We start from the raw sequence: 26,383 nt of genomic DNA on the forward strand, positions 1-26,383 counted from the left end.
TGAAGTTGTGATTCTTGAAATTGCATTCAACTTTGAATACATAATTTTATTTTGAAAAAAAAAGTGAATTTTTATGAATGAAAGTGAAATTCTCTCAAAAATTACTTGATGTTTTAAAGAAAAATAAACATATAAAGCAATGGAGCCATCATATAGTATTTTTAAATTCCTCCGAAAGTCGATTTTTAAATATATGATGATCAAACTTATATTTATAAATAAAAATTTTAAAATTTAATTCAAAATTTGTAATCAAACAATCAACTCAGTACATTAATTAAATAACACAAGTCAAATCCCAAACTTAAAAGCCACAAGTGGCACCCTATTTTGCTAAATTGCTAATACTAAAAATGCCGGCTAAGTTAATCAAACAGACTCCTCAAACATCACTCTTTGTAAATAAAAAATTAAATACCATTAATTTCTCCTCACCCCAAAAATTAATCCTTATCTATGTCATTTGTTTTCTTAAGGACTCTATCCAAGTCAACAAACATTCAAATTTTCACTTTTAAATCTAAAAACCCAATATTACCCTTTCACCTTCTCAAAAAAAAAAAAACCAGATCCGTTTGGATTGACTTTTTAGCTTATAATTTATAAGTCAAAAGTTATAACTTATGATTTTTGGTTATTTTTGTTATTTTGGCTTTAAAATAAGTGTTTATAAACTCTTTTTAATTTTACCCATCTATTTTAAAACTATTTAAAAGCTATTTTAATTTAGAATTATCTAAAATAAATCAATCCAAACAGACACTAATATATTTACCAAAATCCGGCTTAAGCATCTAAGTTGCCGCCACATTTTACGTATTTGTTTTTAGTTTCATTCATTTTTGCTAATAAACCAAAAAATCAAACAAATTGTGAGATTATTGCTTGTTTTGTTGCTAATTTTGTTTGTTGGTATGAAGGAAAACTATGAAAATGTGGGATTTGGTGATTCATTGAAGCCAAAAAATTCGAAATCTAGAGAAGTGAGTTCAAGATATTTGTCTCCAACTTCGAATTCTTCAATTATTGATGATAAGAATCAGTCTCCAGAAAGTATAGTATCGAAAACAAGATCATCAACTGATTATAATAAGCATAAAAGTCTCGAAAAATCGGGATTACTGGGTAAGCTTTGGCCGTCTTCATCTTCTCCGAGTTCAATCATGGATACTTTTGGTAATCACTTAGGAAATGAGAGATCAAGAGACGTTGAAGAGCGAAAAAATCTCAAAAATTCAAATTCTCATCCGCTGTTTTTAAGTAAGCAAAAGAGCTGCACTGGGTTTAGTAGATTTGAGAATGAGAAGGAAAGAACTAAAGAGAAGGAGAAAAGACGATCGTTTTTTGGTGGATCCGGAAAAATCAAGTTTCCAGGGAGATTTTCGAATAGTTCATCCAAGTCTTCGAATTTATCGGATGGTAGTACTGGCCAGATTGCCTCTGGAAGATTTTCTGTTGATGGAAGAAGATGTAATTCAGCAAGAATTAGATCAGATATTTTATCTGATATTATAGCAAATGAATCAGAATCCGAATACAGTGACATTTGTTCAAATAACAGTTTTGATTCCCCTGTTTTTGGGTATATGGCACCAACAATAAGTTCGCGAAAGTCAGGTATCGAAGTTCCATCTAAATATATGCAAGATACATTATCCAAATCGCGAAGATGGAGTTCAGATTGCACTGTTCCAAAGCCAGAGTCTCCGAAATTAGGACTCAAATTCAAAAATCCAATACAAAAGGCTGCTACTAGCAAAACTTCTAAATGGGCTTGGTCTCCTGGAAGGCCGAATTCGCCTCCTGTATTGATTGAAAATAGAGGGATTTTTACGTCGAATATGAAGCCTCCTACGAGTCCTTCTAAAGGGAAAAGTGTTGGGAATTTGCTTAGTATGGGGCTTGAATTGCTCAAAGGTAAGAAATTTTCTTCTGGTGCAGCATCTCCTCTTAGGCCAGGCATGACGGAGAGCGTTCATCGTTTAAAGATACTTCATAACAAATTGTTGCAGTGGAGATATGTAAATGCCAGAGCTGATTCAGTCCATCACAATATCAGTAAACAAGCTGAGGTCAGAGTAGCGGAGTCAGAAATTTTTCTAATATATTACTACAAAGAGTAATTTTTTACCTTGTTTATTTGTTTTTTCTCTTAGACAAATTTAGTATATGCTTGGGATGGTTTAATAAAAATGAGACAATCTGTGGTACAAAAAAAGCTGCAGATACAGAGGCAAAACCTGGAAATGAAATTGAGTTTTGTTCTTCATTCTCAAGTAAGAACTAATTTAACCTTGACGAATATTGATCAGACAGCAACAAAAAACCATCACAATTTTTTTTCGCGATGTATTGTGCAGATAAAGTTACTAGAAGGATGGGGTTCTATCGAAAGGCAGCATTCTTCAGCAGTGTCAAATTCCGTAGATTGTTTACAATCAGCATTGTGTAGGGTTCCTCTCATTGAAGGAGCAACGGTAAGTCTAATGGTGAATATGTCTAAAAAGTAACTTTTGATCTGTTATAATTTTCCGATGGATGATGTTCAATTAACCACCCTTCACTTTATGTGGCTACGTATATGCCACACAGCGTTTCACTGACAAGATTAAGCTTGTAGGTGGAACCACAATCGGCTATTATTGCTCTTCAACATGCATCAGATGTATCTACATCGATCACGTTGAGATTATCCAATTTCTCATCAGGAGTAAGATTTTGGTTGCTCTAGTTTCTAGCATTGCTTATATTGTCTCGGATTTAATTTATATATGCTGACAATATCAAAGTTTATACGAGATAGTTTAATGTGCTTGAAATTTTCGATCAGGCTGAAAAAACTGCAGAAGTAATGAAGGAAATGGCAGAGGTAGTTGTACAAGAGAAGTTGTTGTTAGAAGAATGCTTGGAGCTTTTCAATAACATTTCAACACTAGAGGTTAATTTCTCAATTTATAGAACTATTGCTTACATTATACAAAGTTACTTATTATTCATATGATATACTCCCTGTGTTTCAATTTATCTGTTTTACTTTTCTTTTTAGTCTGTTTAAAAAAAATGTTTATTTCTGTTTTATGGCAATTCTTTAGTTTCAATATTTCACGTAGCATGTTTAAAATCACAATATTAAAAAACATTTTAATACGTTCAACATAACTTGATAAGATTAGCATTTGAGCTCTCTTTGTAAATCTTTTCTGTGTTTTGTATTGGCAGAGTCAAGAAAGGTATTTAATATGCAGCATTATCCAATTAAGACAGAAACAAGAAAAAGAGAAGAGAATGGTATATGTTTAATCATTTGATCTCAGAAGACAAATGCTCAATGATTTACTCTTAGAGAGAGGCGGAGTCAGAATTTCAATTTTATGGGTGTTGAGTCTGAGAAGGATGAGTTTCGAGTGTTAATATCTGAATTCTAAATTTAATATTTGTACATATTTAGTGAACTTCTTAACATACACGTATTCAACTTTCTGAAGGTAGAAGCAAGAGTAGCATTATTTTGTTGATTTATCCATTGTATGTATGTTAGTGACGTACACAAATTAATTTAGTACAAGCGTGAAGATAGTGGTGAGGTATTCGTATTGGAACTTTAATTAATCCAGATTTGTGTTACGTAAAGCTCATTTAAGGAGGAAACATTTTTAACGGGAACTTTTTTAATATTTAAAACTTCAAGTTAAGAGTAAAGAGATCATATCCATTCCATCATAATTTTTGTTGATAGCTTAACTTCAGTTATAGTTTGGCAAAGCTTGCCCCACTCTTTTTCTTTCACTTCTTTTTGAGTTAACGATTGCGAAATAATGTTATTTTTTAACATAGTTTATCCTTTTGTAATACAACTTGAAAACAAATAATATTTTTTTATAAAAATTAATTTAATAACTTCCGTTACGACAAAAAAAAAAAGTTGATTACATATAAATTGTTGTATTATTTTTAAAAAAATAAAAATCCGACCAACCGGATTCGAACCAGTGACCTAAGGATTAGCTGAAAGGCTTTGCCCACTACAGTCCTCCGCTCTACCAACTGAGCTATGGTCGGCTACTGATAGATATTTGCTTCTAAATTTAATTACAATTAAATACATTTTTGCTATCTTTTTCTACACCTATATGTATATAAGTCATAAGTACATACTTCTTTGAATTTTTTTCCTTTGCACACTTTTTATATATGTCACATTATCAAAAATTCAAAATATAAGTCTACGTTACAAATATTTTAATTGTTATTTTTGATATCGTCAAATTATTTATTATTATTTTTTCAAAAAAATTAAATTTCAGTATCTTACTTTATTAGTCTAATATTGATATCATAGTCATTCCTTTCTCATTTCCCTTTTTCTCAATAAAGTAGAGTGAATAACTTTCTTCTTTGCTATTGTTGTCATGCCACAAACAAGAGTGTATGCAAATTTTACTATTATCTCGTGGAGGAACAACAATAACATATAAAGTGAAATTTTACGAGTGAAGAAATTATTTTTTTAAAAAAAAAACAATAATTACAAGATATATTACTATATACTCCTCATGTCCCTAATTATTTGTCTAATTTTGAATTGACATAACTATTAACAAAACAGTGATTGACATAGTGAGCTTACCATTTATCCCTATTAATTATAAAGTGAGTGAATTAAAAATTTAAGATTTTAAGTTCAATTTTTTTCAAAGTAAGCAATTGATGATACAATTAGTGAAATTTTTTTTTGTCATTTCCTAATTTGTCAAAATAAACAAATAATTGGAGCGACTAAAAAAATGAACAAGTAATTAGGGATCACAGCTATTATCTCAGTGAAAAGGGGAATATAGTAGGAAAACTTACATAAATATATTATAATAAAAAAATATTTACCATTTATAGCAACAGTATATTTTTTTCACTTGATCAGTTTTAATTCATTTATAATACAAGTTTAACACATATTACAAAGAACAATTTATTATTCACATATAATACAAGTTTTAATAATAGATAATATATTTATCACACATTTTAATACATCTATAATACAATGTGTCAAATTTTTACCAAACAAACATAATATATTTTAAAAAATACTTATAATTCATATATATTGCATACATAATTTACTTTTAATTCATATTGGATATTTAATATAATATTATTATAAATAATAATAAATAAAATGTATCACTAAAATCAGTAATTAAAATGTACCAATTTATGTAATTTTTCGAATATAGGATTGGGCTGTTTTGGTATAACAGGCCTCGGCCAATTCATAACGAGTTGTACCAATCTCTCATATATTCTTCTTCTTTTTCCAATCTGTTTCCCGCGCATCCTTCGCAATCGGCAGGGAGTTTGCGAGTGCGATATGTTGAACAATTCTCCTACAATGGAGGATCTCGACGGAGGAATGGCAAGTGATGTAGAGAGAGAAGAGGAAGAAGCTGTGACCGACTTACTCCGAGATCGATTCCGATTATGCACCATCTCTATTGCCGAAGATGAGGCCAAACAATGCGGTATGGAGGTTTCTCAACCGATCATCACATGTATATCTGATTTAGCCTTCAAGTTTGCAGAACAGCTATCAAAAGACCTAGAATTATTTGCACAGCATGCTGGTCGGAAGTCCGTAAACATGGAAGACGTTATTCTTTCCGCACATCGGAATGATCACCTGGCTGCCTCATTGAGGTCCTTCTGTAATGACCTCAAAACAAAAGAGCGCAATTCGGAGAGGAAGAGGAAGAAGAATCCCAAAAGGGAAGGTAGACTTGCTCCAGATTTACTTCGTACTCCAGACAGCTAGATCAGAGGTATGCCCAATTTTACCATGTATCAAGTTAGCCTAATAGCTTAGTGAGAGAAGCAACCACAACCTTTTGAAGTAAACAGATTGACAGCATTACTGAAAAGTAGCGCCTATAAGTGGAAGGACAAGAATAACTTCTGGATTTGAACTTCCATGTCTCATTAAAACGCTTGGAATGGTATTTTTGTTTGTCTGTATTCCTATTTCCTTTGCTTCAGTGCCTCTAAGGTTCAAGTACTTTTGTTAGTTGATGAAATGACTTATTGAGAACGTGTCTCGTATATTGAGGCACTCGAAACTGTCCTTTCTAACTTTATGTATTTTTTTCGCCTAAATAGATTGACCAGCACTAAACTAACATAAACTAATTGTATGTTGTGATTTGGAAAAAGCAAATGCATATTGATTGGAGAAGTTCAATGGTCAGGCAATGGTGTAGAAGGAGTTTCCGAGCTTTTGAAATAGTAGTTGTGGCACTCTCTTTCTTTCATAGTGAAGGAAGCTTTGGCTTTGGTTTGGACCTGTACTTGTATGTGAAGTGAGAGCATAAACGGGGCAAAAGTAGACATCTGGCACATTAGGGAGGAAATCTCATCTGAGGAAGGCGGCTGATAGGATAGCTCTATTTTATTCAAAGGGAAAAACAACCTCAATAATCTTAGGGGGGGCTATATAGGTCTCTGCTGTTGACAACCTATGTATTATCTGCATATTTAGTTTTCATTTACTTGAAGCTCTTTATAGAGATTTTTGGTGAATGGATCACATAATGGAAGTAGCAGGTGGCAGTGAGAACCTTCTCGTTCCAATTTTATGAGTAGTAGATTGAATAACGTTAATAGGAAGCAGAAAACAATATGAATGATAATAATAGAATTGAAACGTGGACTCTGCATTACTGGGAACCTTTTCGTTTGCTTACTTCTTTTTCTTCATCTACCAAAGACTGGTATAAGTATATTTCAACATCACACTAGCTTGATAGTTGAAAGCCTAAATATATTTATAATTATGAAAGTAATGCAAGTATGGTACAAAGTTTAATTAGATAATATACTTAGAGTTCATGAGACTCCTCATAAAGAGAGAATGTGGATACACTAAAGATTGACTTTGGATTTTCATCAAAGGTCTTGATGTAGTCACCACAAGAGACCATCTGGAAAATTTCCTCAACCCCCTGCAACAATGAGGGAAAAGCCCTAATATATGTCAATGATTTAGCAGACCCTTTATGTGAAAGGAAAGTTTTCTCCAGCACCTTAATCATTACTCCCTCTGTTCCAATTTATATGAGTGAGTTTGACTTGATACGGAGTTCAAGAATAAAAAAAGACTTCCGAAAGTTGTGGTCTAAAATAAGTCATAGATATTTGTGTGGCTAAAAGTCATTTCATTAAGGTAAAATAGGCATTTTAAAGTGAATTTGTTACTAAATATAGAAATGTGTCATTCTTTTTGGACCAATAAAAAAAAAGTAAGTCATTTAATGTGGGACAGAGGGAGTACTATATATTTGTGCCACGTGTTTTCTTAGTAGAGATGAAGAAAAAATATTGATCTAGAAATATAGAATTCTCTCAGCTGACTGTGACAATTGCAGTTCGTGGAGTCAGTTGTCTATTTTACACTCAATATGGCATGCTTTCGAAGCATTTGATATAAGTTGCAGTGTCACATTTATATGATCTGAAACTTTGCATTTTGTGATTGTATCGTTGTCTGGATGGGGCTTGCTTTTCTACTGTGGATATTAGTTGTTCACTGGAGGCTAGAAGAACAAAGAAGAGGTATTCACCTGTTTCTTACAAACCCTGAACATTGCTATACTTGTACTTTTCACTAGTCCAACTTCCAATAATTGGATAGAATCAAATCTTCTGCAAGAATAATGTTGCTTCTTAATCAATTACTTCACAGTGGCCTGTTCAATTTTCAAATTGTAGATCTTTGTAAGCCCAGTCAATTAAAAACTGATTAGGAAATAGACGAAGGCACTATTGTAGCTTACTTACCTGTATTTGTGTGGAGCTAGAATATTTGGCAGGCATTACTGAAGACCAAATATGGAAATCTCATACTGTCGGATGGCATGGTGAATTGGTTATTTAAGCATTATTAGATTGAGGAAAACAGGATCCTGTTTTTTTCACTTGATGACGAGGGTGTTCTAGCTAGCAATCATATTATTCTCATTCTTTAACTAATTTTTTTTCGTTCAACTTTCATACGAGTTCTCAGAAAGTAAAAAGAGGTCTTGTTTGACATTGATTCTCTTCTAACAACAGTGAAAAGTAATCAATTCATTTGTAAATCCTTCTTTCTTTCCTAGGTAGAGGAACCTTCTTTGATCGTGATTAATGACTTACACTTCGTATTTATTTCTTTTTTTTGCAGACATTGGTGCAAGCAGCTCAGTAAGGTGTGAATTCACAAGGCGTTATCCCATGGTTGAGAATTTCTCAAGTCCTAGGTCTCAAAGTTTCTCTCTAATAATCCAATAGGTGGACATGACATAAGTTCCTTTCTTTTCTTTGTATTGGCTTCATCCTGTTGTTATAAATGAAAGTAGTTGTTGAGCTAGTTACTCGTAGACAAAACTTGGTTCACAGGTACATTTGCAGTTCTCCTAATATTATAACAATATACGAAATGGTTCTGCCCATTGACTTCTCTTGGATATCTTCGTCTTGCTAATGCAGTGTCTAAATTACACATGCATTTCAGACCCCGTAGTTTGAATGTCATGCAATCTGTAATATCTAATGACAGTTATGAGACATTCGTAAGGGTGTTTTAGTTTCCATCTGTATTCTTACCATTTACTTGTCTTCCAGAACATGGGGCTAAAAGTTAAATGCCTCGATTTTGCCTTTACCCAGTGAACTTGAGGAGGCTTCCTTCTTCATTTGCTCTATTTTTATAGTACCTGGTTATGCTTTTTTTTATTTTCCTTTCCAATATCTATTTTAGGGCATGACTTCTTTTCCGTGTGTATGTGGTTTTGATCAGAGGGGTAAGTGTGTGGGCTGGGGACATTGAATTGTTTAGAGAAGACATAAAGTAATTAGTGAATGGAAGCAATAAATGCGTAAACTTAACAGCTAGGGATAGAAATAGAAGTATTTCCCTAAGCTAGCTTAGTTATGAATACTTACACTGATCTAAATGGAGCATAATGATAACACTTTCTCGCACTGCTGTTAGACTAAAGTTCAGACCTCATCGTTGAGGTCCCTATCTTCTCCCTCCTCTCCCAAGCTGGCAGCAGAGCCTGTCGTATTGCTTACCTCTTCTTCTGTGTTCTTATCATTCTCAACTTCAAGTTAATCGTCTCTTAAATCCCTTTCTGCAGTTCTTACATGGTTGGAAAGATAATGAAGATTGAGCGCATGCTTTTGGTCTCTATATTCTCTGACTCTGTCGGTTTCTCCTTCCGTTCGTGCAGTGTTATCTGGTTTTTGATTTCTGGAATCTTGTGATCCTCCAGAATGATCTTCCGCTTCTTTTGGTTCCTGATAATAGTCAACCTCTTGGTTGTCATCTTCTTTGACATCCCTTTCAGCAATTGTCACATGTTCAGAAGAATTTGAAAGATTTTGAGCTTGCCTTGGTTCTGTATCTTCTCTGATGGTGCTGATTATTTCCTCTAATTGTAATACTTCATCTGCCTTTTGATTTCTGGCCTCTTCTGTGATGCTACTCTTCTTTGAAAGAGCTGTATTTGTGAACCCTTCTTCTTGAGAACTGTGGAGCAGCTCAGTCTCTTTGTTGCTGACTTCTCTTTCCTGCTCTTTCTCAATCTTCTGAGTCATGTCATGTTTCATGACATCTTGGTTCCCTTCCTCTGCATCTGCAAAATTGTTAGGGTTTGGCCGTGTCTTACCAGGTGGACTATCATCATGATTTGTGCCAACATCTTGCATTCTATATCTCCCTGTATCTGGATTTGCTCCTTGTTCTGACCTTATCTGGTTATTGTTTTGTAATGCTGAATCTTCACCTTGTTGAATTTTTTTTTTCATTTCTATCCCGTAATCCTCCTCGTCAGATTTCTTCCTCATGTCCATGTCCATGTCCATGTCGTTGTCTTTCTGATGGTCCCTTATTTCCAGTATAGTGCCTCCAACCCTCGCGACCCTTTCAGTTCCCGTTCTGACTTTCAAGAATTTTCTGTTTCTCATGCTAGCAATTCCACGACTTTCCAGATGCATGCCACTTTCATCTACTTGGTGCTTAGCAATTATTTGCCGTCTCTTCCCTCTTGTGGTTCTCATGCGGTCCTTGCTCACTCTTGATGTTCCTCTGCTGTTTGAATTCTTTTGCATTTCTATCTTAGTCACTCCTTTGTCATTTGTTCCAACTTCAGTGTTTTGCTTTTGCACTTGATTTCTATCATGCTCATTTTCCTTAGATGTCTCACTGGTGTACGTTTTCTCATCTAGGTAAGATTCTTCCTTATTCTTATGATTGTCAGTGTTTTGTATTTGGCCTTTATTAGTTTGAAAAATGGCGGTGATGCTGCTTGGAACATCTTTTTGAGAAGTTGCCAGCTGCTTAGACTGCCCGTATCCAGCTTTCCGTTTCACGTTGTCAAATCTCTCCCCAGTTTTTCCCGTGTTTTCACCTTCTCCAGCGGGTTCCTTCTTTTTGTAATCATTGGCCTTGTTGTCGGTCTCTTTTACTGAATTTTCCTGGCCTTCTAAGTTGATGGATTCATGCAATTCTCCGCTTCTTCTTCGACTGTTTCCTCTTCTTCCAGCAGCCTCGGTGGTGAAATTTGTTGCTGTATTTGACGGGTGATCTGCACTTACTGACAAGACCTTTGTTGGTGAAAATTCAAGACGGTGTTTTAAACCCTCAATTTCAGCGTCTTTCTGTCTTAAAGTTTCAGAAAGTAGTGAAACCTGGGAATCATCGGACTTTGTTTCCATCTGTTTTTCCCTAAGCATCTTAATCTCACTCTGTTTTTCCTCAAGAGTAACTCCAATTGTTCTTTGTTCTTCTTTTAGGGAAGAGATTGTTGACTTCATCTCTGATATCTTAATGTCAAGATCCGTTTTCTGCGTACCAAGCCAGTGTATATTGGATTTCATGTCCTCCATTTGCCTTCTGGTTTCTTTTGCCTGTTCTCTTTCTTTCTGTCACAGGTGACAAATAATGTTAGCTTGGGTAGCATAATAAACACAAAATTATGCTAATGGTGGCAGAAGACAATGCCTATTGTCATTAGTTTCATTGAAAAAACTCTACTGATAATAGATTACTTTGTACAGTTAGCTGTTAAACAGTAGATTTACAAATTTATCATCCATCTTACCCTTTTATGAAATCAAAATGCACTTTTGTTCATTTAATGATTGATTTAACATCTAGGGTCTGTGATATTTGTCACCTGATCTGATTTAACATCAGATTTTCCCGGAAAATTGTTATAAAACTGTTTATTTTAACCCCGTTAAGCAACATGTACTCTTTCAGTTAGTTGTTCTTTTTAGAGGCAGATATGGTTTCAAGTGTAATTCCTGGCATACTTTATCAAAATAAGTCGAACAACAGAAGTCTATTTGGAAGTATTGTTTCCTGATTTTTCATGTAAATAGATTGTTAGACATGGACAAGATTTCTTTTTTTTTCATTCAGCGGACACATAGGAGAGAGAGGAACCTGCAAGAGGTGTTTAAGGCCATCGAGTTCACGTTCTTTCTCCTTTACAAAGAGGTTGCAGACGCGCCTGTCCCTGAGCTTGTGGAGAGTCATAATTCCAAATACGGCAGCACCAAATGCGAGCAGCAGCACAACTCCATATGATCTTCCAGTGTTTTGACTGTGCAGGTTCCTTTTCATGCTTTTGCTTTATCTTATGTCCTCCAGGAGATGTGTAAAGAGTTGTGAGTAACCTAACAAGAATGGCCTCACTTGGCTGTCTTTAGTAAATTTAGATTAATGTTTCACAGCTTGAGTGCTGCTTGTCATCTCAAAATGGTTCTCAAACTGCTTTCCCCTCTCTCTCTACATGCAGAAGAGTCACATAAATTTGTAGTTCTGATCTATAAGGAGCTAAGAAAGAGTAGAGAGTTTGAAGGAAACATGTGCATCGCATGGTGACTGTACAATTTTTGTTTTTGTAGTTACTGCTCCTTTCTCGAAAATGCTTTGTCATGCTTCCTATAGTATTTTGCTCTGACATTTTTAATTTTCGCTTATTTTTTCCTCGAGCGGAGGGTCTACCAGAAATAACTTTTCTATGTAGGCGTAGGATTTGCTTACTTCGCTTACACTCTACGTTCCACAGGTCACACTTGCGGAATTACATTGGATATATTATATCCTCCTCAGGTCTCGTACGTGGGATTATACTAGATGTGTTGTTGTGGAATTGGCTAGATTTTCCTATTTGAAACCACGCAAAGCAGTTATTTTTACTCCGCACAAAGTCTCGTCTCTCCAAGATGTGAAAGAGTGAAAAGATGGAAAAACTATAATTTTCTAATTATTTATTTGATGTGCACGTAAGAAGCTGGATATAATAATCATGTTTCGATCTTAAACAAGTTGTCGAATATTTATGTCCGTTGCATAACATGTATCTTTGAGACATACAATATGCTTAATACATCGACCATCTCTTAAACTTGTTAGTAAGTTTCATATAAATTTGACTATGACTTGTTTCAATTGAGCATCTGAAGACGTGATAAAGTATTCTTATTAGATACTTTGGATTCAAAAATAGAATAAACTTTTGCGCGTATTTTCAAGTGTCCATAATCCTTGGTATTTTTTGCAGTGAACTATAGGTCAAAAGGTTTGGCCTTGTATTTAGCAACAAGCAATCAGTCTCAATTATGTTGTTTGACCCTTTATTAATAAGCATTATTATGTAATTGCAGTATGATTGAGTAGAACCAAACAGATCTGATACAAAAGCCTAGCTTCACTCCTAAGAATAAATCCCTAGAACTATTCTGCACCTTAACTTAAAAATTATTAAGAAGTTATCTCTAATTCACGCTTTTCAGACTCCTCTTATGAAGTTATAAAAAAAATTATTTGTTACAATCCTTATTGATATAAGTTGCTCATGAGTCATGACAAAAAGGTAAAAGCTAAGTTATCGCATATTAATTTTTAGCTATTATTCAAAATGATTTTTAAAGCAAAAATAAAATTTTGAAAAAAAATTCCATCTCCAACATGAAAAAAACTCAAACACAATATATTTAGAGTTTCAAATGTATAGTTCAAACGTCAAGAGAGACAAGACAATTCATGCTCCGTAATTTTTTCTACAGCTTGAAGCTGATATTTTTTTAATCGAACATTGAAGGTGAAATTGTTAATTTGTCTATTTGCACATTTCTTTCGATATAGAAAACTTACATAAATATGTTATATTAAAAATATATTTATTATTTATAAAAATAACATTTTTGTCACTGGAATAATTTATTAAAAAAAAGCACATATAGTATAAATATTGTTGATACAAAATATATTTATCACACATTTTAATACACTTATAATATATTGTATCAATTTTTTTAAAAAAAGTATAATATATTTTAAAACATATATAATACATATATAGCATGCATAAACCACTTGTAATACATAGTGCATATATATCGTAATATTGCTATATACTTCTATAAATTGTAGTAATAAATAAAACATCGCTAAAATTAGTAATTATTTATTAAAAAGAGGGTACTAACTTAACTAATTTTTCAATATTCAAATTAACTACATTTACAAGATGGGCTTCAAAAAAGGGATGGGCTTGGACAACTATTAAAGCCCAATTGATAACATAGATCACTGGCCCAAACTCCAAATAATCTCAAAATTGTTCATGTGGTGTAGAAATGAATGTTCCATAACCTCTCAATTTTTTTCTTTACACTCAACCAAAAAAATTTAATCTCAAGAACAAGAAAATGCTGAAATTGATGTTGGCTTGTTGCAAAGTGTACATATCAGAAAGCAGAAACAGGGGAGCTCTTGAATCAATTGAAAAAGCTGCTAAATTGTTTCCAGAATCCCCCATTATCAACAAATTTGAAGATGAGATTTACAACAGAGTTGGATATACCCTTGTTTCCAAAATTTCTCCCAATTCTTCATCTGGGTCATGTTCTTTGACCTTAAAGAATGCATCTTTTGCTATGGTGAAAGCTGCATTTGAGACAATTGATCTCCAAGAACATTGTGGGACTCATCCTAGGCTTGGGGTTGTGGACCATATCTGTTTTCATCCCTTGGGCACAACTTCTTTGGACATGGTTGCTGACACTGCTAAGACTTTGGCATTTGAAGTTGGTTCTAATCTTAAAGGTTTGTTTTTTATATTTTTAGTCATATCAACACATACCCCTTATAAATGATGTTTTTCTTTTTTTCATAATTGTGTTGTATGGACTAGCTTGTGTGCATCTCGATTAATTTCACGTGTACTGACTCTGTACACATATTGTAGCTACAAAAGAGTGAATCTTGTTGTTTTGCATATATAGATAAGCTTATTGTATGTTTGGCTTTTATTGTAGCTAAGAAAGATTGAATTTTTGCATTAGTAGTAAGATTAAGTTATGGCACCGAAGGTTGCCTCCAAATGATCAATAAAGTGGGGTTGAGAATCATGAGGTTTGAAGGTTCAAATTTTAGGGGAGAACGGAGACAAAAACATGATTTCTTTCCATCTGTCTGGCTTGGTGGACATAGTTGGGTGGGTACTTGTAATAGTTGGAGTCAGCATGTACCCATGGAATACTAGAATTAGTGAGAGGCTGAGAGCACAAGTTGACCCAAAATCTTGTGAGTCTTTCGGAAAAAAAATTATAGTCCCACTTGACTTATGCCCCTTGGAAGTGAAATTGCTCTAAAAAAAGATTGGAGTCTTTGTTTTGCATAAATAGATAAGCTTATTGTATGTTTGGCTTTTATTGTAGCTAGCAAGATTGAATTCTTGCATTAGTAGTAAGATTAATTTTTTGGCACCCAAGGTTGCGTCCAAGTGATCAATGAAGTGGGGTTGAGAATAATGAGGTGTGAAGGTTCAAATTTTAGCGGAGGCCAAAACGTGATTTCTTTCCATCTGTCTGGCTTGGTGGACATAGTTGGTGGGTACTTGTGCTGGTGGGAGTTAGCATGTACCCATGGAATTATTTGAGAGCGCAAGTTGACCTAAAATCTTGTGAGTCTTTCAAATATTTTTGTAGTCCCACTTGACTTATGCCCCCCCTTGGAAGTGAAATTGCTCTAAAAAAGATTTGAGTCTTTGTTTTGCATTAACAGGAAGATCAATAACATGGATACTTAGATGTAGTTGATGCATTTCCTTCTCTTATTTTAAGTTGTAACCAATCTTTCTCCTTCTCAAAACCTTTAATCATAATATTCATAAAAAAGAGTTGCAAAAGTATGTGGTTAATATGATATGGAGCGTATGATAATTAGTACTTATTGTGTTTTGATTTGAAACCATGGAGGAACCATAGTCAATTTTAAGGTTTGTTTGTCTTTAATTTCTGAATGTTGCTATAATAGAGAGGTATTGATCGTGTTTCATCTATGCTTGTTCATTGTTCAATGGTATAAAGATAAAGGACAAATAAATGGCTGTTTTTCACATTTAGGAGTGTTGCATTGGTCACTAATTCACTTTTTTTTGTGGTCTAAAGTTCACTCATTTTTCTAAAGGCTGCTCCAAAAGATGGCAATTGTAACACAAAAGTGAAAAATTACACAATTAGGAAGGCTTAAAGTTATATATAAATTGAAGATAAGGTTTGGAACAGTGAATAGGGAAGGCTTGATGAAACTAATCGACGTATATTTGTGACTAATATATGCTGCTATGGACTTGAAATCAGCTTGTTGAGTGGTATATAGTTCTTACATTTGAAAGAGACACATGAGAAAAGCTACTACTGGGATGGTGTTTGGTGCCTATAGCTGATTATTCTGTGTATAGTGAATCACAATTCTTCATTAGTCAATTTTCCATATGATGTAAAGAAGGTGCTTCACCACCTCCATGCTCGCTTTCATTCATAGGATAATCTTCTACCTAGTGGTTTTTTCAAAATGTAATAGAAGAGTTTTATACAATTGCCTTATTTCATCTTCATCAAAAACAATTACCTTATTTCAATCAACATTTCCCAGAGCTTAATTTATCTCTTTCCCATTAACTTTCCTTTAAGATGTTTTGACTTCTGACTAGTGTGAGGCAAGCATAGCTGATATGTATGGTTCTCTTTGGCATTCCATCATTAGTGCCATTATTGAAACTTCAATTAAACCACAGCAAAGATGGTGCGAGATTACATGCAGAGCTCTAAATAAGCTTAAGATCTAATAGAAAATGAATTTTTACACTATGTAGATAACTACCTCTAATCAATTAAATCATTTAACAATAACAATAGGCTTATCACAAGATTGTCTTGTTTCATACTCCTAGAAAGAGCTCATTATTACAAAATTGCAAGCCATTATCTGTTCTAAACCGCTTGACCTGTTTTCCTGTTTGTTTCTCAATCAAAACTTTCCATTGTTTGAAAGTTAAGAAAACATCACTTTTGTTTTTCAGGAAATAAACCCAAACTTTTCTTGAACAATCATCAAGAAAGTGAACATATACCTGGCACCACCTTTTGACGGGGTACGTGAAGGACCCCAAAGATCTGAATGAATATAGTCCAAAGTACCTTTTGTTCGATGAATTGCTGGAGATTTAAAGCTAACTCTTTTCTGCTTCCCGAACACACAGTGTTCGGAGAACTCCATGTTCCCGGTACTTTGTCCACCCTGAAGACCTCTTTCTGAGGATGGAAGACCTTTATCACTCATATGCCCAATTGCATATGCCAGGATTTGGTGATGTCGTAATCAGATTGGGTAGAAACTGTAATGACACCTGCGGTAGTGGCTCCCAACAAAGTGTACAACGTACCAGATCTGTGTTCTTTCACTATCACCAGGACACCTATAGATATTTTCATAAGTCCACCTTCACCTGTGTATTTGCACCCAAGAGATTCTAGAGTGCCCAATGAGATGATATTTAAGTCAGGAACATATATAACATCGGTGAGAGTTCTTACCACACCATCGTACATTCTGATTTGAATTGTACATTTACCAAAAACTTTGCAGGGAGCATTGTTTCCCATCAAGACAACTCCACCTCCAACATATTCGTATATGGTAAATAAATCCTTTTGGGACACATGATAAGAACAACCTGGATCTAAAATCCACTCATCGTTAGATTTAAAACTATTACTAGTAGCTAAAATTATTGCTCTGTCAGACTCATCAACAGCTGGGTCAATATTTTGATGCTCATTTTTGTTTTCTTAATGCTCTTCTTTGTTTTTCAACTTATAGCATTCAGAAATAATATGATCTTTCTTATGACAATTTTTTTTTATGACAATATTTGCGCCCCATATTTCTGTATCTGGACTTTGACCTTGATATGGACCTCTCCCTACTTGATTCTTTCTTATTATATCTACCTTTTACAACTAAGCCTTCCCATGAGTTACACTACTTTCCCAGATAGCTGTATCTATCTGTTCTTTTGATTTTAATATAGATTTGATTTTCCGGTGAAGTATAGTATCTCTAATATGCTTAAATGATTGGGGTAAGGAAATAAGTAATAAGACAACTTGATCCTCATCATTAACTTAAGCATCGATATTACTCAAATCCACAAGGATGGAATCAAATGCATCAAGATGTAAGAGTATAGACGCACCCTCAACCATACAAAATATGTAAAACTTTTACTTTAGGTAAAGTCTGTTTTCCACTGTCCTCTTCATATACAAGGTTCTTAGTTTTTACCACATGCCTTTGGTAGTAGTTTCTGCAGGTACTTCACGTAAAACCTCATTTGAGAGATTTAAAATGATACTTTTTCTGGTTCAAAAAGAATGGTTTAGTTTCCCTTTTAGTCTGTTTCAAAGAGAATGACCCCTTTCCTTTTTTTGTAAGAGAGTAAATGTTGGGAAACACTTGTTGAACCTTTCTTTGGAGTGATCTTGTGAGGTTTTGGGGATTACTTAGAGTATTTACTCTAATTTGTACTGAAGTGCAAACTTCGGAATGTGGCAATGATGGAGGCTATCCTAATTCAAGATATGGCACTAAAATGAAAGGAGAAGAAGCCAGAAAATATGACAGACAAGGATTTGCCATCATAGAAAAAAAAGGTGTACCATCATACACTTTAGTTGAGTGCTACTAAGGATGTCTGTAAACAATTGCTACTTGCTAGCTTGCATTTAGTTGAGTGCTACTAAGGATGTTTGTAAACAATTGCTAGCTTGCATTTCTCTCATATCACATGCCAAGATATACATAAACTTGAGATCTAGTGGACGATGTATTTGGACCAGCTTTGAGCCTTTGATGGATCAAATCATTATACAAAAGCTATTGCTAAAGGCAAGTTCCTTTATCATTTTTGTATCTCCTCGAGAAGATCTGATATTAAGCATGATGTTACTAAATCATGGAGATAACGTCTAATACCTACCATCATAGCCTTTGACTAAGTGCTGTTTACGTTCTTTGAACACAATTACTTTGTGTGTTTGTTGCATTTTGCTATGTGTCGACAAATCCATTTCATGGCAGTAGGACGAAGTTGTGCTTTACGTTGTCAAAGTTTTTACTGCTTTTTATTCATTTTAATGTCACTAAAAGTGGTCTTAAACGTAGACTGCAGTTCCAACCTTCTTATATGGAGCAGCACAGCAAGAGGGAAGGTCGCTTGATTCAATCAGAAGAGAGTTGGGATATTTCCATCCTAATTCAAGTGAGAACCAGTGGATAGGTGGGACAAAATTAGAGACGTTGCAACTAAAGCCTGACGAGGGTCCTCCTCACGCGACTCAAGCGAAAGGTGTTATTACAATTGGAGCTACAAGGTGGGTTGACAACTATAACATTCCAGTCTTCACAAATGACATATCCATTGTTCGTAAAATTGCAAAGAGAGTCAGTGGCAGAGGAGGTGGACTTCCATCAGTTCAATCCATGGCGTTAACTCACGGAGGTGGGACAATTGAAGTTGCTTGCAACTTACTGGAACCTACTATAATTGGTGGTAACCAAGTGCAGCTTGAAGTTGAGCGACTTGCTATGGAAGAAGGTATTTCTGTGGGGAAAGGATACTATACTGATCTCTCAGAAGAAAAAATAATCGAAAGTTACTTGAAACTAGTTCAACATTCTGACTAGAGAAGCTATAGGAAAAAATTATTCCATCCGTCATTCCTATTTTCCTTCTCTCTTTTCGCGTATTTTGCCATGATTTTTGGAGCATTTGACCTTGAACTCTAGCCTCCAGAACTAAGCAATATATGTTTGTGTGTAAAATCTTGAATTTTTTTTTTTTTTCACATTTGTTCATAGCACACAATATTGTGCTCATACTACATTTCTGAAACATTCTTATTGTATATCCAACTTTTGTAATCTTAATGCTCATTGTTTTAAGGATTCTCTCCATATATACATAAAGACATCTATCTTGAGAAGTCCAGCTAGGGATGGCAATGATGTAGGGCGGGGCAATGATCTAGGGCGGGGGCGGTGCAGGTTGAGCTTAACCCGTAAAATTTTTAATTTGCCCCGTCCTGCTAGCAACACTTTCCATTTTCAATCCGTCCACCCTGTCCCGCATTAATCCGCTTCGCATAATTTTTTAATATCTTCTTTTTCTAGTTATATTCGATACTAAAAAATGTATTTATTTTTTTATTATGTTGTATTAATTTAATAGGATAGTGATTTTAAATTTTATTTTTTATAGGTCAACTAGAAAACATGTAAGAAATTGTATTATTTTTAATTGAACCATTTTCATTTATTATTTTGAATGTTTTAGTAGTTTTAATGAAATTATCTTAATAAATAATGTTCTATCACTCTATAACATGTAAAACGTTAAAATTAAATTTAAACTCACATAAAATCGCATATACCCCTTTCCCCCCAACACACACAAATATCAATTTTTAAAAAAACCTCACTTCAACCCGCTCCGCATCTGACCTGCCCCACATAGCCATAAACCCACTCCGCACCGCATCTGCTCCACCTAATTGTCATCCCTAAGTCTAGCGGCGGAGCTAGTATTTGACTTTTATGAATTTTGGTAAGAAAAAAGAGATGAGTGTCAAAACTATACTTAAATTATTTCTTTGTTTTTCTTTAACTTAAACTATCACTTATTCGTACGAGAAAGAAGATAATTTAAATATAAAAATCGAGAAAACAATAGTTTAGATGTGATTGTCTTATTAGAAAATGAGTTTGTCATAAAAAGCTAAATACAAAATGGTTGGAATAAATAATAGATAATGTTGTTTTCTGGTTAGTCCTAGTCATTGCCTTGTCAATTCATTTATATCTTATTGTCCTTGTGTACAATTTACAAATTGTCATGTTCTTCATATCAACAAAAACTGAGCCTTCACTTTCTTCAACAATATCTTTTATCAAGATTTTGAGATGATATTTTTCCAACGGTAGACTGAGTACCCTGCAAATCACAAACTAGAAAACGTGACTTAAATATGTTATGTGGGATGAAATTTCGAAAACAATTCACTAATTATATTTAATAAACGAATAGATATTACTTTACAAGGTTAAACGAGTCTAATAATAGTCATAACGCATTATTTATTAATCTAGATCAAACTCGAGCCATTGTATTGAATTTTTCCCTTTAGGGGTGGGGGTGGGTGAGATAAGACAACCCTATGTAAAGCGATTTTATTATTTATTATGTGATTTTAGAATTCAAAAAAATGATAAAAAAAGTTGATGGATTACCATTTATTGAAGAAAAAAAAAAGGATTATGATTCCTTATCTTTACATTTCTTCTTCTTTTTTTTATACAGTCTATCTTTATTAATTATTGTGTGATTATAGAGTTCAAAAAACTTAATAAATCATTACTTTGCGTTAAATTAAAGAATTAATAAATAAAAATAGACAAAAAAAAAAGGATTTTTTTAATGCTCCTTATTACTCGTTAATTACGTTATTGATTCACTACGTGTTTTTGGTTGTATTCAATATTTTAATTTTCCATCATTATTTGAAAACTATTAGACTACCCTAAATCATGGATTTCTTAATTGAATTGTTGCTTGAATAATAATATTACTAATTAATAAAGGGGCAGCTGGATAAAAAATTAATAATTTAGTAGCCTATTTTAATATACTCTTAAATCTAGTTTTAGAAGCAACCAAACTCCTCTCCCCCAAAGTGTGAATTATTTTATCAAAATGAGATCCTTTTTTTAAAAAAAAAAAATTAAAACTTTTATTTTATATGGATGTTGTTTTTTTTATATGTTCTATCAAAATGAGATCACATTTAAAATGTTTCTTGCGTAACACTCACTTCTATCCTATTTTTTTTTACTTATCACGTTTCGTTTTTCAAATATTAAATTAATTAATTTTTAAAACTATATGAAATTAGATTAATTTAACATTTAAAATTATTCAAATATTCAAAAATTATACAAAATTCTTTTCATACTAATATGATGAAAATATATAACTCAAAATATTAATTAAAATTTGTATAATATAACTCTCGAAAAGTAAAATATGAAAAATAAAAATAAGTGTAATAGTCACATGAATTCAATAATCCTTGTCATTTATTAAAAAAAAACTTAAGTCATCTGCGGCCCCTTAAAGTTATCCGCATAATCACATAGATATATCAGCTAAGATTAGTACCCATTGAACACTTTTATTTATTCAAAATCAGTTCCTATTAGACCTTTTCTGATAATCAGTAAAAAAAAAAGGTAAAGTATGTGAGATATACTTGCTATGATGTGACAAAAATGACTAATTAAAAAATATGACATGTGTAATTTGACCCCAACAACTATAGATTATTACTTTTATGTTAAAAAGAATGATAATTATTTCAAAAAAATCTTATATCTATTTCTTAATAAAAACAAATGAAATGACAATCAATTTTACTCAACCCGACCCTACCCAATCCCCTTTCTTCTTTATCTTCTTCTCATCAATTTTTTTCTCAAACAACAAAAACCTTTCTAATTGCTGATTTGATTTTTTTTAAAAAATATTTTTCATTCCTAATATGTGAGAGAAAGATATTTAAAGAGATTGATATAATAGTGATGAAGAAGTTTGTCAATGGTTGCTCATTCGAAAATCGATTGCAAAGAAAAATCGAAAGGATCCAGATTGATCTTATCGAAAATTATTTTTCATTCCTAATACGTGATAGAAAAAAATATTCAAAGAGTTGGTAAAAGAGTAAAGAATAAGGAAGTCTGTCAATGGTTAATAATCTTAAAAAATCAATTGTAAGGAGAAATCAAGAGGACTTAAATTAATTTAACGAATTATTTGATATTGCTTTTGATAAGTTCAGGGATTTACAATTTTATTTGAATTGTAATATTTATTCTAAGGTGACCGAAAATGGAGATGAAACCTCGACTTACTTTTTTATCTCAATATTCAAAAATCTACTTTCACCATTTTTCTTGTAAGTTTAATTACTTGATTAGAATATTTTTAAAAATAATAAAAATTTATTTTAATTTATTTAAATGTCAAGTGTCAATTAAAAAAGTAAAAGTATAAGTTTTTTTGGAAAAATAAAAATAGAACAGCATTTCAAGAACTTTAACGCGCACATAGGAAGTGAAAAAAACACTTCTTTTGTCATATCAGTATTTTGCGTTTAATGAATATAATTTTTAAATAATTTAAATGCATAATAGATAATAATCTTAGTTAAACTGTTTAAATGAAATATATAAATAACTTTAAAAAATAGCACATGACTTAAACTGAAAAAAAAATATAGAGGTGTTTAACTCAAATCACACGTAAAGATGGACACATATTAAATAAAATAAAATAATTATATTTTAAATAATTTTAAGTTTATAAACAAGACGATGACATATTTAACAAGTAAAAACAAAAGATGATATGTGACAAACTTTATTTTATTTCTGAAAACGGTTTTAAACATACCATGTGTAGCCTACTGTTTATTTATTTATTTATTTTGTTGTTTGGATGTTGGAATTAGGATTAGGCATATAGGCTCATGGACTATTAATATAAGAAAATTTATAACTTATCTGTTTTAATTTATTTATCTGAATTTGATTTAATAATGAAAAAAAAATTCAATAAAATTAAATTAAAGATATAGAAAATATATGTTATAAAAAAAATTTTAATTCTATAATTTTAAATTGTTAACTGAAAAACCAAAATCAAAGAATTGTTAAAAACAATAGATTAAAAAATAAAAAATATTGGTTTCTTTTATATATATTTCAATTTATTTGACGGACTCTTTTTTTTTAATTCATTCTAAAAACGTATCATCTTTCCACAATTGAATATTCCTCTTTTATCTTATTGAAATGATTTATAACTATACAGATAGACCACAAATTTAAAAGTGTTCATTAATTAGATAGTATCACTTAAATTAGAAAGAAAAAATAATTCATTAATATCATAACATTTGATTTATAATAAAATCTCATCATTAATTAGATAATGTCAAGTAAATTACGATGAAAAAGTGTTATTTAGTGGTATTGTGACATTTGATTTGTAATGTGTCCCCATCATTGCTTAGTCAATAAACCCCAAAATTAGCTCCAAGAAATAGACTCCTCCAATATATATATAATTATAATACTATATATATAACACCTTCCTTCCTCCTCTCAATTCATTTTTTTCTCAAAAAAAAACTAAATTCATCATCAACAAAACACACACAAAATTAGAAGAGAAACACAAGCACTAAGAAGAAGAAAAAAAATGGATTCCAACTCAGAGTGCAAGGTAAAAACTCTCCCTCTTAAAGAGATATAAACATTTCTTCATTCTGTAAATTTTCTCTTTTCATTTGGCTCTCATCACTTTTGCTTCATATTTTTCGACTTAATCGTGGTGTTCGAATTAACTATTTTGCAATTTTGCTCAACTTTTGTATAGTATGTTGAAGTGTGTACGTAAAAAGAAAAATTAATTTGAATAATAGTAAGATTCGATCACGGTATCTATCTACTCTAATAGCATGTTAAAGTGCGTAAATATCTTATTTAATAAAAATGTGTTTTTTTAACCGCTTAAACTTTCGAACGAAATAATAAAAACTTCTTTTATTTTGTTGGTTCATTATAATTTGTATATTCCAATATAAAAATTGCTAAAGGATAAGATTTCTCTGGATATTTACTCAATGAGTCACATTATATTGTACTAGCATTGTGCTTCTTTTTTTTTCTATATCTAATATTAGTATAAAAAATTTAAAAAAATAGGGACAAGACAACACGTGTCCACTTTCTAGAACTATTTTTGTGAGACACGTGATTCTCGTTTGTCTGAACCTTTAATATTTGGGCCTCAAAATATCCAAGTAGCCCAATCACATCCCTTAAAATAATGGGCTGCATTATCCATAAAATGCATTGGCCGTATTCGTTATAATTTACGTGACGTAGTTTAATCGAACATGAAGTTTAAGGAATATATTAAGGTTTTGCAATGTTCTAAAATTCTTGAATGAAAATGTGTATCTTTGTGGAAAATGTTATCTTTCGGAGTTTCTATCAACTAGAGTTAGTTGGTTTAGTTAAAGTGCGATAAAGCTATTTGCATTAAGGTCTTGTAATAGAGTTGTTACGAGAGGGAAGAGATTTATTTCTACGATTACAAGAGTTTGTAATGAAATTGTTGCTTGTGTTTTAGTGAAGTTGTTGCTGAAATCCTAACATGATAGGTCGTGGTTTCACTCCCTTGAGCAAGGAGGTTTTCACGTAAAATCGTGTATTTCTTGGACTCACAAGTCATCACAATTAATCATGTGAAAAAAACTATAACATGAACACTACAAATACAAGAAAAAAAATGATATTAAACAGAACTGTGGCATGCAACCATGCCATTTCAATAGGAGCAAGGGCAAATTCAAGGCTAAAATATGGGGCGTGTGAACCTGTGATACGTTCGTAAAACTAGATATTTTATGTATATCTTTACCTAGAAGACTAGGGATCAATTCTCACGTTCTACAAATCCTGGAATCGCCTCTGAGTATAGTCAACCTAATTGTGCTACTCAACATATCACCTTGAATTGATGCTTAGTGTCATTATTTGTTAGGACAAGAAGAAAAGTATTACACAATCAATGCTGCTCTGCTGCAAGCTGTACATATCCGAATCACGCAACAGAGAAGCTCTTGAACCTATTGAGCGTGCTGCCAAACTTGATCCGGAAACAGTCATTATTAACAAATTTCAGGATCGTGATTACAATCGTGTGAACTACACTCTTGTATCATATGTTATTCATGACAGCACAGGCTGTCCTATTTATAGTCCCTTGCATCAAACTGTCGTAGCCATGGTTGCTGCAGCCTATGACGCGATAAACCTTGAGCAGCACTCTGGTGCACATCCTCGCCTTGGCGTTGTGGATGACATTCTCATTCATCCATTAGCGCGAGCTTCACTGGATGAAGCTTCTTGGCTTGCTAAAAAGATTGCAGCTGATATTGGAAACCGGTTTCAAGGTTAGTAAAAAGTTTGTAACTTTAAATGACTTCTTCTTTTCTATCATGTGATGTGCTGTACTGACTTGAAAATGCAAAACGAACCGGTTTTAGAGCTCAAAGTATGTGTATATATGAAAAAACTTTTGCACGCCGTTCTTGACTTTACATTCTTGATTCGCCTCTGAATACAGTACCTGTTTATTTATATGCTGCTGCTCACCCAATGGGGAAAGCACTGGACACCATAAGGAGGGAGCTAGGTTATTACCGGCCTAACTTCAGGGGCATCCAATGGGCAGGGTGGGCTCAACCAGAGCAGGTCTCGGTCAAACCTGATGAAGGTCCAGAGGTGGTGTCTCGTGCTAGAGGTGTCGTGATGATTGGAGCTCATAAATGGGTAGCAATGTACAACATCCCAATAATGTCCACGGATCTCTCAGCTGCTAGACGTATTGCTCAGAGAGTGAGTGCTCGAGGTGGAGGCTTACCAACCGTGCAAACTCTAGGCCTGTTTCACGGTGAGGACTCAACCGAGATAGCTTGCATTCTTCTAGAACCGAACCAAATTGGAGCTGATCGCGTTCAGAACCATGTTGAGACACTGGCATCTCAAGAAAACTTGGATGTAGAGAAAGGGTATTTTACTGACTTGTCACCTGAAATGATAATTGAAAGATATATGAAACTAATTTCCAGTTCAAGCTGATTTATCACTGTAAGCTGTGTATAAAACTACTCAACTCTGCCTTTAAGCTTCTGTCAATAAGAGAAATTTAACTCATCTGTATTTTCCTTTCATTCCAAATGATGTTTGAATGGATCTGAAAATGCATTGACAAATGTAATAGAATGGTTACTTTCCAGTGGATAATTTTCATATTTATTTTTTTTGTATGGTTGATTGTGAGATTTGCTTTTCATTTAAGCCGAGGGT

At 33.0% G+C, this 26,383-nt stretch overlaps 4 protein-coding genes, 1 long non-coding RNA gene and 1 other non-coding gene across 6 annotated transcripts; 4 read left to right on the forward strand and 2 right to left on the reverse strand.

Moving 5' to 3' along the window:
• Nucleotides 1-844: 844 nt before the first annotated feature.
• LOC101262434 (QWRF motif-containing protein 3) lies at nucleotides 845-3,648 on the forward strand. The gene is made up of 6 exons (XM_019214746.3): nucleotides 845-2,072; nucleotides 2,157-2,276; nucleotides 2,361-2,477; nucleotides 2,621-2,710; nucleotides 2,831-2,938; nucleotides 3,220-3,648. The coding sequence occupies exons 1-6, from the start codon at nucleotides 915-917 to the stop codon at nucleotides 3,298-3,300; spliced, it is 1,674 nt and encodes a 557-aa protein (XP_019070291.2). The 5' UTR covers nucleotides 845-914; the 3' UTR covers nucleotides 3,301-3,648.
• Nucleotides 3,649-3,966: 318 nt separating this feature from the next.
• Nucleotides 3,967-4,059, reverse strand: TRNAY-GUA (transfer RNA tyrosine (anticodon GUA)). Its single transcript has 2 exons — nucleotides 4,023-4,059; nucleotides 3,967-4,002 (listed from the first exon to the last, which is right to left on the reverse strand). It is a non-coding gene; the product is annotated as a tRNA-Tyr (tRNA).
• Nucleotides 4,060-5,238: 1,179 nt separating this feature from the next.
• LOC109120799 (uncharacterized) lies at nucleotides 5,239-12,450 on the forward strand. The gene is made up of 3 exons (XR_002028283.3): nucleotides 5,239-5,816; nucleotides 8,210-11,647; nucleotides 12,108-12,450. It is a non-coding gene; the product is annotated as an uncharacterized lncRNA (long non-coding RNA).
• Nucleotides 8,877-11,911, reverse strand: LOC104648384 (intracellular protein transport protein USO1-like). Its single transcript, XM_010325419.3, has 2 exons — nucleotides 11,480-11,911; nucleotides 8,877-10,953 (listed from the first exon to the last, which is right to left on the reverse strand). The coding sequence occupies exons 1-2, from the start codon at nucleotides 11,657-11,659 to the stop codon at nucleotides 9,139-9,141; spliced, it is 1,995 nt and encodes a 664-aa protein (XP_010323721.1). The 5' UTR covers nucleotides 11,660-11,911; the 3' UTR covers nucleotides 8,877-9,138.
• Nucleotides 12,451-13,635: 1,185 nt separating the features above from the next.
• Nucleotides 13,636-19,333, forward strand: LOC101261133 (formiminotransferase cyclodeaminase-like protein). Its single transcript, XM_004243280.4, has 2 exons — nucleotides 13,636-14,149; nucleotides 18,561-19,333. The coding sequence occupies exons 1-2, from the start codon at nucleotides 13,753-13,755 to the stop codon at nucleotides 19,073-19,075; spliced, it is 912 nt and encodes a 303-aa protein (XP_004243328.1). The 5' UTR covers nucleotides 13,636-13,752; the 3' UTR covers nucleotides 19,076-19,333.
• A 4,161-nt stretch (nucleotides 19,334-23,494) lies between these two features.
• LOC101260836 (formiminotransferase cyclodeaminase-like protein) lies at nucleotides 23,495-26,320 on the forward strand. The gene is made up of 3 exons (XM_004243279.5): nucleotides 23,495-23,729; nucleotides 25,056-25,467; nucleotides 25,641-26,320. The coding sequence occupies exons 1-3, from the start codon at nucleotides 23,706-23,708 to the stop codon at nucleotides 26,153-26,155; spliced, it is 951 nt and encodes a 316-aa protein (XP_004243327.1). The 5' UTR covers nucleotides 23,495-23,705; the 3' UTR covers nucleotides 26,156-26,320.
• The last annotated feature ends 63 nt before the right edge of the window (nucleotides 26,321-26,383 follow it).

The sequence above is a fragment of the Solanum lycopersicum genome, chromosome 7 (genome assembly GCF_036512215.1).
Source record: "Solanum lycopersicum chromosome 7, SLM_r2.1".
NCBI lineage: Eukaryota > Viridiplantae > Streptophyta > Magnoliopsida > Solanales > Solanaceae > Solanum > Solanum lycopersicum.

Bases quoted from the DNA above. Each gene is read 5' to 3' on its own strand.
- LOC101262434 (XM_019214746.3), top strand. From the start codon at position 915: ATGAAGGAAAACTATGAAAATGTGGGATTTGGTGATTCATTGAAGCCA. The intron at 2,277-2,360 runs GTAAGAACTAAT...TGTATTGTGCAG, and splicing joins GTTTTGTTCTTCATTCTCAA to ATAAAGTTACTAGAAGGATG. The intron at 2,711-2,830 runs GTAAGATTTTGG...ATTTTCGATCAG, and splicing joins TATCCAATTTCTCATCAGGA to GCTGAAAAAACTGCAGAAGT.
- LOC104648384 (XM_010325419.3), bottom strand. From the start codon at position 11,659: ATGAAAAGGAACCTGCACAGTCAAAACACTGGAAGATCATATGGAGTT. The intron at 10,954-11,479 runs GTTCCTCTCTCT...CACCTGTGACAG, and splicing joins GCCTTAAACACCTCTTGCAG to AAAGAAAGAGAACAGGCAAA.
- LOC101261133 (XM_004243280.4), top strand. From the start codon at position 13,753: ATGCTGAAATTGATGTTGGCTTGTTGCAAAGTGTACATATCAGAAAGC. The intron at 14,150-18,560 runs GTTTGTTTTTTA...CGTAGACTGCAG, and splicing joins AGTTGGTTCTAATCTTAAAG to TTCCAACCTTCTTATATGGA.
- LOC101260836 (XM_004243279.5), top strand. From the start codon at position 23,706: ATGGATTCCAACTCAGAGTGCAAG. The intron at 23,730-25,055 runs GTAAAAACTCTC...ATTATTTGTTAG, and splicing joins ATTCCAACTCAGAGTGCAAG to GACAAGAAGAAAAGTATTAC. The intron at 25,468-25,640 runs GTTAGTAAAAAG...CTCTGAATACAG, and splicing joins TATTGGAAACCGGTTTCAAG to TACCTGTTTATTTATATGCT.